At 41.6% G+C, this 14,409-nt stretch overlaps 1 protein-coding gene across 1 annotated transcript in view; it reads left to right on the top strand.

Annotated features, from left to right (window-relative positions):
- The window catches only part of LOC141781326 (uncharacterized), a 31,399-nt gene extending 19,092 nt beyond the window's left edge, over positions 1 to 12,307 (top strand). The window contains exons 9-22 of the mRNA XM_074657014.1: positions 3,288 to 3,572; positions 4,187 to 4,474; positions 4,585 to 4,872; positions 5,118 to 5,402; positions 6,017 to 6,304; positions 6,415 to 6,702; positions 6,947 to 7,231; positions 7,846 to 8,133; positions 8,244 to 8,531; positions 8,636 to 8,956; positions 9,283 to 9,588; positions 10,387 to 10,674; positions 11,236 to 11,384; positions 11,931 to 12,307. Coding sequence (XP_074513115.1) covers positions 3,288 to 3,572; positions 4,187 to 4,474; positions 4,585 to 4,872; positions 5,118 to 5,402; positions 6,017 to 6,304; positions 6,415 to 6,702; positions 6,947 to 7,231; positions 7,846 to 8,133; positions 8,244 to 8,531; positions 8,636 to 8,956; positions 9,283 to 9,588; positions 10,387 to 10,674; positions 11,236 to 11,384; positions 11,931 to 11,939 — 3,656 coding nt within the window. The 3' untranslated portion in view covers positions 11,940 to 12,307. The remainder of the gene's footprint in view (positions 1 to 3,287; positions 3,573 to 4,186; positions 4,475 to 4,584; positions 4,873 to 5,117; positions 5,403 to 6,016; positions 6,305 to 6,414; positions 6,703 to 6,946; positions 7,232 to 7,845; positions 8,134 to 8,243; positions 8,532 to 8,635; positions 8,957 to 9,282; positions 9,589 to 10,386; positions 10,675 to 11,235; positions 11,385 to 11,930) is intronic.
- The last annotated feature ends 2,102 nt before the right edge of the window (positions 12,308 to 14,409 follow it).

Genomic DNA, 14,409 nt, shown 5'->3' with positions numbered 1-14,409 from the left:
GTTAATTTGCGGTCGGCTATTTCATACTTGGATTGATTGACTGACTAACTGATTGTTAGGGTATATCTTAAGTATTAACTGAATAATTACTGTACTTCTAGTACCAGACTTCTACCTACTGAATGGTGCGCTGGAAGCAGAAGAAGATAACATGGGAAGCACAGCCATCACCTTCATCCTTCTCTTCCTCATCACTCTGCTGTTCAGCATTGGAACCACTGCTTTTAAGGTAATAATGAGCTTATGTGTTAAGAGTTGTGCACAGATTTGGGTTTAACTCAAACCAAAAGAGGAATGTATTCAAACAACACAGATGGGTTGGCAGAAAACTCCTCTAACATGAGGAGTGACGACTGTTTCATAAAGGGCATAACGATAACAATCATCATAACGTAATCACATCATAACTACCTCAGTAAACATTAAGGCTGGGACGATTCACCTATCTCCCGATTCAATACGATCACGATACTTGGGTGCTGATTAGATATGTATTGCGATTTTTGAAGTATTGTGATTCGATATTGTGATTTTTATTAACTCTTTTACCACTAGACCATGAGGAAAAGTTGAATCATACACTTCTAGGGACTTTTACTTTGGAAAATCTCTAAATTAGTACAGTAAAAAAAAAAAAAATGTTCAGCATGTATGTAGTCAAACGAGTAAAAAAAAGACTTAATTAATTAAATTAATAACAATAATAAAATAATAATATGAATACAGTCATAAATAAGTGTTATTGGTCGGAAGACTAGAAAAGCGCTATATAAATCCAAGTCCATTTATTGGTGTAATATGTCAACAAAAACTTAATCTCTATAACTTGATTTTGTGCATTTTCCTAAGAAATGTTACTACTATACATAAAAGAGAGCAATAACTGGCATAAAGACTCAACTCTGTGGTAACCTGTAGTATATTGAGCTAACAATAATTTAACATTTTGAGCCTGTAAACAATTATTCAAAATGTCTGTGCTATTATAAGGAACTGAATTATATTTTGCAGGTGTTGCGGTTACTGTGGGTCTTAGTAGAACGATTTTGAAAAACATATCTAATTGTGATTAATTTGACTGATATTGAAATTGCGATATGATTTGCGATATTAGAGGGAATTATACTTTTTACATCAGTATTCGCATTTTCATTGAAAAACATGTTAAAATGGTTATGGTGGTTATGGTGGTTATGGTTATGGTCTCTGCAGGACCACAATATTTAATTTAAAATGGTACGATGACACACATTTCACCTTTAACTAGGGATGCACCGATCCGACTTTTTCAGTCCCGATACCGATACCGATAGCGATACCTGAGCTTTGGGTATCGGCAGATGCCGAGTACCGATCCGATACCAGTGTTTAATTAATAAGCTGTATGTCTCACAGTGTGGACGCGATTGAGATCATTCTTTTATGTGTTAGGAAACATTAGGCCTGACTTAAAAACTGTTTTCCTAACTTTGTAAAGCAAAATGTAACAAATATATAAATAGATAGAAATTACTGAATTATTAATTATTATTAAAATAATAAATCGTACACCAGCAGCTAGGTAAAAAATCTTAATTAACAATTTTTATTTATTATTAAGATAATAAATCGTACACCAGCAACTTGGTAAAAAATCTTAATTAACCGAATTTGTATTTATTATTAAAATAATAAATCATGTACCAGCGACTTGGTAAAGAATCTTAAAAATTAACAGAATTTGTATTTATTATTAAAATAATGAATTGTGCACCAGCAACTTGGTAAAAAATCTTGAAGATTAAAATAATTTGTATTTATTATTAAAAAAATAAATCATAAGTCATAGGTTAATTAAGTTAAATTAGAACAGCAATCTACAACAGAAGCCAGTTGTAACATCATCATCTAGTATATGCCATATGTTGACACATTTATTTTACAACATTACTAATCCATATTTTTTTTTCTGTCTTCTCAGGTTAAATGAAACAAGGTGAACTTTCTGTAAAAACAAAAAGAAAACTATATTTCACGCATTTCTTCTTATAAACTCATAGTATCATGTAAGTAATCACTGTTGTCCTTTTTCCTTTTAATTACAAGAGCTTTGTGTCTTTTTTGAAAATAAATGTTTAATTGAAGATAACCATTAATGTTGCTCCTCCAACTTTTTTCTCTTCCATTATTTTGAAACTGTTCATACTGCCTGTAGTTTCACCTATAAAGAAATACTCAAACAGTCCTATTTATTTATTTCATCTCTTTAAAAATGATTTTATTATGCAATATGTTATGTTTGTCACCTCCCTAGCACCTGGAATCATCAGCCCGTGTTCAACTCGACATGTAAATATGGAGACTGTACAGTCGGTTAGTTCTCGAGTCTATTATTAAGAGAGTCGAGAACTAAAACCTTTAGCAAAGTCATGAGAAGCCATGTGAAAAAATATGTAAACTGATATGAGACATGTAAATGTGCACGCCGCTTCTTCTTACTGGCACAACTGCGCCTCACACCTGCTGTCTGTGGCGCACCGTTGCTCTTTGCATTGTTTCACTTCTGCATTTTGGTACTGTTTCGGGACCCGGGTGTTACTCAATGCTTCCGCTCGCTGCTAGCCGTGATGTCATGCTGCGACATCTGTGCAACAGACTTCCAGCGCCATCTCCACCTGACTTTAACCCTCCGAGACCCGCGACTGACTTTACCGTCTTTCAGAGGCTCTAATAGGTTCAGTTTTAGAGCTCGAGTGAAGCTACAGATATCATATGAAACTTTAACGCCACTAATTTCAACCTGATCAAAATCTGAAGGTATGTATAACTGAAGACGTGAAATCAGCTCATATTTTAAAGAAATGTCCACATCCAGTAAAGACAAAACTATTTCTTCTCTATCTCAGCACCGCGGGTCGCCTCTCCAAACATCGCATTACATCCCGACTGGGAAGGTGAATTCGGGACCTCATCGGTCAAACTCATCTGCACCCTGAGCGGCTTCTTTCCAAATGATCTGGATGTGACGTGGAAGCGGGACGACCAAACTCTAGACATTCAGGGAATCCAAAGAAAGCTGCAGAGTTTGGAGAGAGGAGAGAAGGAAACCTTCAGTCTAAGCAGTGAGATTGAGCCAAATATGACGGAGTGGGATGCTGGCTCAAAGTTTACATGCAAGTCCAGTCGCAAAGATCAGGACAACAAAACAATAAGTATTTGTCAAAGTAAGTATGCTACTGTCTCACAGCACAATATGAAAACTGCTGAATGTTTTAAACCAATAAAATGCATGTTTTTTTTTCCTGCAGTCCTTTCAAGTGCCCCTCCCCCCATCCATGTGGAGATCCCCAGCTTCAAGGAAGTAATGGAGGCAAAATCCAACGTGAAAGCAACATGTTCGGTCCGCACGGTTCTCGATGCCGAGGTGACCTGGGGAGTAACAGAGGGTAGCACCGCGACCCTGGTCAAAAACACAACTCATATAATCAGTCAAGTGACGGTTTCCTCAAGTCGATGGAAACAGCTCAAGTCTATAACATGTAAAGCTGAACATAAGTGCTTCTCATCCACCGAGGTGACTGTGAATGTTGCAGGTAAGATGACTATATCCACCTTATTCCTATAGCCAACAGTTGAATAATTTGACATTTAAAATGTTCATTAATCTCCGTTGAAATCATGTCCTGCGCTCTGTACGGAACACCGTTGAGCTTAATGATCTTCCTACACAGGCGGAGGCGTTACTTTTCACCACTTTTCTCAAAAACTCTTGGTCCAAAAGACATCAGTCAAAGTGTAGACTGTCTGATGGATATTCACCCGGAGAATGAGCACACAAACAAGCTCGTCTGGCTCTTAACAACAGAGGAGTGCTGCCTGGCGTGGCGCTGAAGGGCATTAAGTGTACGGAACACCGTACCAGGGCTCCGCAAGGACATTTTAGAAAATACAAATTTAACCTCAGTTAAATATCTGTTCAAAATAAAGCAGGATTTGGTAAAATGAAGGTGAATTACTCTTCAAAAGAAGGCGGTTAGCCACTATAGTTAGCCTACGGGACTAATTAGCTTACTGCTACCTCACCGGAAGTTACACCCGTAATCATTTCTTTACAGTAACGCCCCCGAGAATAAGGTGGATACAAAATAAAAATCAGACGTCTTGTGACAATAATGAATAAACTTTGTTTTCTTTCTGCATCATCCAGAACCTGCAGTCACGCGTCCAGTGGTTGAGATCAGGAGATTGCTGAAAAGAGACGTTGCAGTGCTGGCGTGTGACGTCACACAGCTCTCATCACGTGACCTGTACGTCACCTTTCAGGCCAACGGTTCCGACATCTCTGAGAGACAGTATGTTGAACTTCCTGAAGCTTCAATCAGTAAACGCTTCTCTGTCCCAGAAAGTCACTGGATTAATGACAACAGTTTCACCTGCAAAGTGCACCAAGGCTTCTCTCGCACCTTTAAGTCAAACTCTTATGTCAACTTCTTTGGTAAGAGGAGCAACTCTTCTTTCCTTTAATGACAGTTGATTTCATGTTTCACGCTCTCTTCATAATGTAATAGACTCATTCATTGATGCACTGATTCATGGCTCATTTAGGGGTCGCATCGGTGGAACTTCTTCTGGACCCCAGTGAAGTCTCAGGAACACAGAGACTCTTATGCTCTGCATGGGGCTTCAACCCTCAAATCAAATGGTCTTCTGAGTCTCAGTCAAGATCTCCATCAACTAATGACATCATCAGCATGGGTGCAGACGGACGTGTGGCAGTAACCAGTCAACTTCATATCCCTCGCACAGAGTGGAGCAGGGGGAAGGTCTTCACTTGTCAAGTATCTGACAAGTCTCAGAAAAAACCTGTCAAGAAGGACATCAGCATCTGCTCAGGTAAAATGAAAACATTATTGCTGTAGAATAAATATATTCACACTGATTCTAAGCAGTGAGATTGAGACAAATATGACGGAGTGGGATGCTGGCTCAAAGTTTACATGCAAGTCCCGTCGCAAAGATCAGGAATTTATAAAAACAATAAGTATTTGTCAAAGTAAGTATGCTACTGTCTCACAGCACAATATGAAAACTGCTGAATGTTTTAAACCAATAAAATGCATGTTTTTTTTTTCCTGCAGTCCTTTCAAGTGCCCCTCCCCCCATCCATGTGGAGATCCCCAGCTTCAAGGAAGTAATGACGGAGGAATCCAACGTGAAAGCAACATGTTCGGTCCGCACGGTTCTCGATGCCGAGGTGACCTGGGGAGTAACAGAGGGTAGCACCGCGACCCTGGTCAAAAACACAACTCATATAATCAGTCAAGTGACGGTTTCCTCAAGTCGATGGAAACAGCTCAAGTCTATAACATGTAAAGCTGAACATAAGTGCTTCTCATCCACCGAGGTGACTGTGAATGTTGCAGGTAAGATGACTATATCCACCTTATTCCTATAGCCAACAGTTGAATAATTTGACATTTAAAATGTTCATTAATCTCCGTTGAAATCATGTCCTGCGCTCTGTACGGAACACCGTTGAGCTTAATGATCTTCCTACACAGGCGGAGGCGTTACTTTTCACCACTTTTCTCAAAAACTCTTGGTCCAAAAGACATCAGTCAAAGTGTAGACTGTCTGATGGATATTCACCCGGAAAATGAGCACACAAACAAGCTCGTCTGGCTCTTAACAACAGAGGAGTGCTGCCTGGCGTGGCGCTGAAGGGCGTTAAGTGTACGGAACACCGTACCAGGGCTCCGCAAGGACATTTTAGAAAATACAAATTTAACCTCAGTTAAATATCTGTTCAAAATAAAGCAGGATTTGGTAAAATGAAGGTGAATTACTCTTCAAAAGAAGGCGGTTAGCCACTATAGTTAGCCTACGGGACTAATTAGCTTACTGCTACCTCACCGGAAGTTACACCCGTAATCATTTCTTTACAGTAACGCCCCCGAGAATAAGGTGGATACAAAATAAAAATCAGACGTCTTGTGACAATAATGAATAAACTTTGTTTTCTTTCTGCATCATCCAGAACCTGCAGTCACGCGTCCAGTGGTTGAGATCAGGAGATTGCTGAAAAGAGACGTTGCAGTGCTGGCGTGTGACGTCACACAGCTCTCATCACGTGACCTGTACGTCACCTTTCAGGCCAACGGTTCCGACATCTCTGAGAGACAGTATGTTGAACTTCCTGAAGCTTCAATCAGTAAACGCTTCTCTGTCCCAGAAAGTCACTGGATTAATGACAACAGTTTCACCTGCAAAGTGCACCAAGGCTTCTCTCGCACCTTTAAGTCAAACTCTTATGTCAACTTCTTTGGTAAGAGGAGCAACTCTTCTTTCCTTTAATGACAGTTGATTTCATGTTTCACGCTCTCTTCATAATGTAATAGACTCATTCATTGATGCACTGATTCATGGCTCATTTAGGGGTCGCATCGGTGGAACTTCTTCTGGACCCCAGTGAAGTCTCAGGAACACAGAGACTCTTATGCTCTGCATGGGGCTTCAACCCTCAAATCAAATGGTCTTCTGGGTCTCAGTCAAGATCTCCATCAACTAATGACATCATCAGCATGGGTGCAGACGGACGTGTGGCAGTAACCAGTCAACTTCATATCCCTCGCACAGAGTGGAGCAGGGGGGAGGTCTTCACTTGTCAAGTATCTGACAAGTCTCAGAAAAAACCTGTCAAGAAGGACATCAGCATCTGCTCAGGTAAAATGAAAACATTATTGCTGTAGAATAAATATATTCACACTGATTCTAAGCAGTGAGATTGAGACAAATATGACGGAGTGGGATGCTGGCTCAAAGTTTACATGCAAGTCCCGTCGCAAAGATCAGGAATTTATAAAAACAATAAGTATTTGTCAAAGTAAGTATGCTACTGTCTCACAGCACAATATGAAAACTGCTGAATGTTTTAAACCAATAAAATGCATGTTTTTTTTTCCTGCAGTCCTTTCAAGTGCCCCTCCCCCCATCCATGTGGAGATCCCCAGCTTCAAGGAAGTAATGACGGAGGAATCCAACGTGAAAGCAACATGTTCGGTCCGCACGGTTCTCGATGCCGAGGTGACCTGGGGAGTAACAGAGGGTAGCACCGCGACCCTGGTCAAAAACACAACTCATATAATCAGTCAAGTGACGGTTTCCTCAAGTCGATGGAAACAGCTCAAGTCTATAACATGTAAAGCTGAACATAAGTGCTTCTCATCCACCGAGGTGACTGTGAATGTTGCAGGTAAGATGACTATATCCACCTTATTCCTATAGCCAACAGTTGAATAATTTGACATTTAAAATGTTCATTAATCTCCGTTGAAATCATGTCCTGCGCTCTGTACGGAACACCGTTGAGCTTAATGATCTTCCTACACAGGCGGAGGCGTTACTTTTCACCACTTTTCTCAAAAACTCTTGGTCCAAAAGACATCAGTCAAAGTGTAGACTGTCTGATGGATATTCACCCGGAAAATGAGCACACAAACAAGCTCGTCTGGCTCTTAACAACAGAGGAGTGCTGCCTGGCGTGGCGCTGAAGGGCGTTAAGTGTACGGAACACCGTACCAGGGCTCCTCAAGGACATTTTAGAAAATACAAATTTAACCTCAGTTAAATATCTGTTCAAAATAAAGCAGGATTTGGTAAAATGAAGGTGAATTACTCTTCAAAAGAAGGCGGTTAGCCACTATAGTTAGCCTACGGGACTAATTAGCTTACTGCTACCTCACCGGAAGTTACACCCGTAATCATTTCTTTACAGTAACGCCCCCGAGAATAAGGTGGATACAAAATAAAAATCAGACGTCTTGTGACAATAATGAATAAACTTTGTTTTCTTTCTGCATCATCCAGAACCTGCAGTCACGCGTCCAGTGGTTGAGATCAGGAGATTGCTGAAAAGAGACGTTGCTATGCTGGCGTGTGACGTCACACAGCTCTCATCACGTGACCTGTACGTCACCTTTCAGGCCAACGATTCCGACATCTCTGAGAGACAGTATGTTGAACTTCCTGAAGCTTCAATCAGTAAACGCTTCTCTGTCCCAGAAAGTCACTGGATTAATGACAACAGTTTCACCTGCAAAGTGCACCAAGGCTTCTCTGACACCTTTACGTCAAACTCTTATGTCAACTTCTTTGGTAAGAGGAGCAACTCTTCTTTCCTTTAATGACAGTTGATTTCATGTTTCACGCTCTCTTCATAATGTAATAGACTCATTCATTGATGCACTGATTCATGGCTCATTTAGGGGTCGCATCGGTGGAACTTCTTCTGGCCCCCAGTGAAGTCTCAGGAAAAAAGAGACTCTTATGCTCTGCATGGGGCTTCAACCCTCAAATCAAATGGTCTTCTGAGTCTCAGTCAAGATCTCCATCAACTAATGACGTCATCAGCATGGGTGCAGACGGACGTGTGGCAGTAACCAGTCAACTTCATATCCCTCGCACAGAGTGGAGCAGGGGGGAGGTCTTCACTTGTCAAGTATCTGACAAGTCTCTGAACACACCTGTCAAGAAGGACATCAGCGTCTGCTCAGGTAAAATGAAAACATTATTGGGATTCTGAATCATCCATTAAGCATCTGAGACGTTTTTTTATCATAATCATTATCCCCCTTTAATGTCACATTCTTTTCCTCAGTAACTCCAGCATCATCTCAGGTAGTTGGCGTGTACATTCAGGGACCGCCACTCCAGCAGCTTCACAACAAGGGTCAGGTGACTATCACCTGTCTCCTGGTGGGCCCTTCTCTTCAGGATTTCTCCGTATCCTGGAAAGTAGGCGGCAACTCCCCGAATGACCATAAGGAGCCACCAGTGAGTCACAGCAATGGGACAGAGACTTTGCGGAGCTCCGTCAATGTGTCAGCGGCGGACTGGCATGCATTTAAAGAAGTGTCTTGTGAGGCAAAGCACCGCTGTTCCAACCGGGGCTACAAGGACCATATAAGCAAAAGCAGAGGTAATGTCGTACGTGAGCTCAACAAAGTTTATTCCAAGATTCATGACTAGAACAATTTGACCCACAGTGCTGAGCTGCATCTCAAATTAATCTTCAGGTTCCCAGCTTTCAGATGATGTTCACCACTTCTATGTGACATCTACTGTTGACCTGCTATTTCCTCCTAAAGACCCCCTGAACCCCCCTAAAAAGGACTAGAACGGGTCTATTGTGGGTCTTAGAAGGACATAAGAAACTCTCTATTAAAATTCTCCATGATGTTTGTGATGGTTGAGAGTAACTGATAAAGCCTCATCTACTTTTGTCTTCTATTTGTGTTTCTCTAGATCTGCATCCACCAACCATGGAGATAACACAACTAACTGCTGCTGACCTGTCTACGTCAGACGTCCTCGCGCTGGTTTGCCAAGTCTCTGGATTTTCCCCATCTGACATCATAGTGTACTGGGAAGAGAATGGCAAGAGACTCCCTTCAAGTCACTACACCAACAGTCCTACATGGAAATACACCGGGAGCAGCACGTATTCGATGAGCAGCAGACTAAACGCGTCAAAAACTGAGGAGTATTCTTGTGTTGTCATACATGAGTCATCTGAAACGCCTTCGAAAAGGCCTTTCAAGGATGTGTTTGGTGAGCTGAGATAATTGATTAAAGTAGGGATGCACCGATACCACTTTTTTTCAAACCGAGTACTAGTACTTATATTTGGGTACTCGCTGATACCAAGTACCGATACGAGTACTTCTCTGTGCCAAAAGACCCTCGTTAACAGCCAGCTGGAGGATGTGAGCGACAAACGGCAGGCTGGGGAGTCCCGCATACGAGGCGGTGCGCCGCGACCGGCTCTAGGTCGGCTTGGAAAGGCTCGGGGCGGAGGTGGCTCGTGGCCGCAGCTTTACAGTTCTCCCCGCCTGGACCTCGCCGCACAGTGACAGGGCTCCCTGCGGTGCGACTGTCGACCGGAGCGAACTGTCCTCAGTGCGCCCCAACCCCGTCGTGCCGCGGCCCACGTAAAAGGCGCCAGGCGTCTGTGGCGATGTCGGCAACCCACCCAACCCGTCTTGAAACACGGACCAAGGAGTCTAATGCACGTGCGAATCAGAGGGTGCAAGCAAAACCCTGTGGCGCAATGAAACCACTGGCCCGTCTCGCCCACACCGCCGGGCGGTGCGTGAGGACCCGAGAGATGGTGACGAGAGGTTAATGTCGCGCTGCTGTAAAGTGGTATCGGTGCCATTGTATCGGAGCCGTTTTGCGAGCACGAGTACATGAGCACAGTATCGGACCCGATACCCAGTACTGGTATCGGTGCATCCCTAGATTAAAGTGATTATGAAAGCATTTACAGACAAATGTTCCCTGATTATTCTTGCTCCATGACCTTCCCCAATACAAATGAATTATTAAACCTTTCATGACTCTCCCCAGCCACGGTGACCCACAGCCAACCTTCAGCCACCTTGCTCCAGGGCTCCGGTGAACTTGTGTGCCTGGTCTTTGGCTTCAGCCCTGCAGCCATTAACATCACTTGGTTTCTCGACGACACCAAAGAACTGTCGGACTACGACATTAGTGAACCCCACAGAGGCCCGAACGGAACGTTCAGCATTCAAAGCCGCCTTCATCTGTCCCGAGTCATCTGGTTACCTGGAGCCAACCTCACCTGCAGGGTGACACATGCAAACACCACGATATCCCTGGACATATCCAAACCAGGTGTGATTAAAGTCTTTCTTGCACATTAAAGATTGCACATACTAGGTTAACTACATATTTATAACAACGTCGAGTTAATAGCTAACTTCTTTAGGTTTAAGCAACAAAACTACAACTTCTTCAGGTTTACGCAACAAAAGTACAACTTCTTCAGGTTTAGACAAAAAAACTACAACTTCTTTAGATTTATGCAAAAAAACTACAACTTCTTTAGGTTTAAGTAATAAAACTACAACTTATTTAGGTTTAGACAAAAAAAAAAAAAAAATGTCGCTGGAGGCCACTGTCATGTTATTTTATACCTTCTTTCGGTGATCTACCATGTGAATAGATGATAAAACCTACGAGTAGGTGATTGGCCAAAGTCCAATCCGTCACAGGCTAGATTTATTAAAGTCTGAAAACAGAGCCATGAAGAGGTGCAAAAGTCTAGTTTTCTCTGAGAACACTTGAATTACAATATGCTGAAAGGCTATTATGGAATTTGTACCCAATGACGCCAACAAAAATCTGCTTACTGCAGGTTTAACTAACAAATATCTCATTTTAATTCTTTCACAGACACCTTGGAGGACTGTAATTTCTTAGATTACATCATGCATAATGACGTGAACCAAGACACAGGTGTGGAAAGCTCGTATATGACTTTCACTTTCCTCGTTCTTTTCCTCATCTCCATCATCTACGGTGTCTTGGCGACCATGATGAAGGTAAGATACAACAGTTGGAGTAGTTTGAGTATTTTTAAAGTTAGAGTTGTTCCGAGACCGATACCAGTATCGGCAATGCGTCCGATACTGCCCAAAATTCGGGATCGGGTATCGGCGAGTACGCCAGTCTATGCAACGATCTGATACAATCATTTATTAACTGGATATCAATTCTTCTTCGCCGCTCCAAAACAGTAGCCTTCACTGCGCCCTCGTCCCGGAGGTATCATGGCTGTCACTGGCGACTAGTGTTTTAGAGCAGCGAAGAAGAACTGATGTCACAGCTGTTAAATCATAATAATAATAATAATAATAATGACTATATATTTTGTTATAATGCTGGTATCGGAATCAGTATTGAGAAGGAAAAAATGATATCGTAACATCTCTTTTTAAAATAATCTCCCAGTACATCACTTGTATGGTTTTAATTTCCCTGTCATGTTTAATATTGACATTACTATGGACTACAAATATTTCTGGCTAATTTTACAAATGAAAACTGTCACTAGATCCTGACACATTCCCTATGTTTTCTCCTTTTAGACCAAATGATGATGATCCCAGGACCTATCCCATTTTATCATCCAAATGTGGACTTTTGAGGGTTTTTGATGTCATGTGGCCTCACTAGTTTTAAAGTGTAATTCATTAATTTGTGTTTCTTTTTTTAATATATATATATATATATATATATATATATATATATATATGTTACGGAACTGGTTTATTCATTTCTTTTTAATTTTTCAGTTATATACATTTGGTGTGGCATGTAGGCTATGTAGTAGTTCTTGTGTGTAAGAGGAAACGAGACAACAATAAATAAATAAAAGCTTTAAAGCATGACTTTTTTGAGATTCAAATACCAATGTAATGAACATATATTGCAGTTAGAAAAATAAAGATTCAATTATGGAAAACACAGTTTGTCATAATTTGCCTCCTTGATTATATTAAAACAAATGATGACACAAAAAATAGGCTATTTCTTCTTCAGAGAAATGCTTAGTACAGTATACCATGTGACAATGTCAGCATACCCTGTACTACTAAGAATGTCCACTAGAGCGAGACAAAGCTCCGCTTACAGCAGCGGTGATCTATGTGAAACACATGTTGTGTAGTCATTTGAAGATGCTGAAGGGTCTGAACTGGACTTACTAAATGGTATGATACAGAGGTGCAAATCAATTGAAAGAGTAGAAAACGTTGGAGGGTCGTCGTGGATACGACCTGCACCCTCACACGTTAAATCCAGCGTGGTAAACACTACACATCCAGTAAAGGATGGAAACACTTTGGGTTTCACACATTGACAGGAAAAGCAGAGCTAGACAGAGCAGAGCTAAAGCTGCACGCTAACTCTGTCACGGACAGGAAACGCTATGGTATGGCGGTAACGTTGCGGTCAAGCCAGCCGTCTCTCTCGTCTCCGTGGTGAAATGTAGCCAACGCTACGACTGTAGAGAACCCAGATACTGACATTTGCGTTCTCTGCATTGAAACGGCCCCGATGGAGCTGACCATGGATGGATAAAGAGAACGGAGCTGACGGGAGAGCTAGAGACCACCTTGGAGAAGTTAGAGGAAGTAGACACGTGGTGACTACGTCTGCTTTTCAAAATAAGATGTTAACAAAGGGAACTGTATCTACAAAATACATCTATGGAAATAAGATTGATTGGATTATATTCACCAGAAGTATAAAACACTGTCATCTCATACCATATGAGGTGTAACACCGTCACCTCATGCGATATGAGGTGTAGCCGCGTCACCTCGTGCGATATGAGGTGTAGCACCGTCACCTCGTGCGATATGAGGTGTAGCCGCGTCACCTCATGCGATATGAGGTGTAGCACCGTCACCTCGTGCGATATGAGGTGTAGCCGCGTCACCTCGTGCGATATGAGGTGTAGCACCGTCACCTCGTGCGATATGAGGTGTAGCCGCGTCACCTCATGCGATATGAGGTGTAGCACCGTCACCTCGTGCAATATGAGGTGTAGCCCCGTCACCTCGTGCAATATGAGGTGTAGCCCCGTCACCTCGTGTGATATGAGGTGTAGCACCGTCACCTCATGTGATATGAGGTGTTTAACCATCACCTCGTGCGATATGAGGTGTAGAGTTTGCCTGTTCTCTCCGTGTAAACGGGGGTTTTCCTCCAGGTGTTCTGGTTTCCTCCGACTGTCCAAAAACATGCATCATGACCTCTCACCTAACGTGAGCTGTGAAGGCTCATATTGAGTGAGCGGTATTCAGAAAACACATTCTGAAAAATATAAAAAATGTAAAAAAATTAAATAAAAAAAATAATAATTGTGAAGGGGAACTGAATCTGTAAAATTAAATAAGTATTAAATAAGGAAAACTGAGTATCAGAATTGTGAGAAATTCTCATCATATTACGACTTTTTTTCTTGTAAACTTCTGACTTTATTCTCATATGACAGTTTTTTCTCACCAAATTTAGCGTAATTTTGGAGCGTTATTTAGCCTCTTTCTCGACAAGTTAGCATGACATACTTTACTTTATACTTTATTGTCAGACAGGTCTGAAATTTGTTTTGCATAACAGCAGCTCCGTTTGCAACATCACAGAAAGGACAAAGACAATAAACAAGGATACAAACATTTAAACATTACAATCACAGAAGACAATATTCAGGGCCCTTTAACGCACATTTGATCTGGGATTAGGCTCCATATTTAGTTTAAGGATTGACTGATGCAAAAAAGAGTGCTTCAGTCTAACCTTATTAAATCGTGGAACCCTGTATCTCCAATTCGATGGTAACAGTTGATATTCACTGTTCAAAACATGATTGGGGTTAGAGACAATGTTGTTAGCCAGCCTTACGATGTTATTATGATAGGCTGATTCATAGAGTTTCTCAAGGGGTTGACCTACTATCTTTGAGCAGAACATGGTTGGTACCGATGGATTCATCAGGTTTTGCAGTTTCATATGATGCCAGTATCTTCACTGTAGCTTTAAACGTGAGCCCGCTACAACCTC

This window comes from Sebastes fasciatus, chromosome 13, assembly GCF_043250625.1.
Source record: "Sebastes fasciatus isolate fSebFas1 chromosome 13, fSebFas1.pri, whole genome shotgun sequence".
NCBI lineage: Eukaryota > Metazoa > Chordata > Actinopteri > Perciformes > Sebastidae > Sebastes > Sebastes fasciatus.
This window is presented reverse-complemented; position numbering and strand designations above follow the sequence as displayed.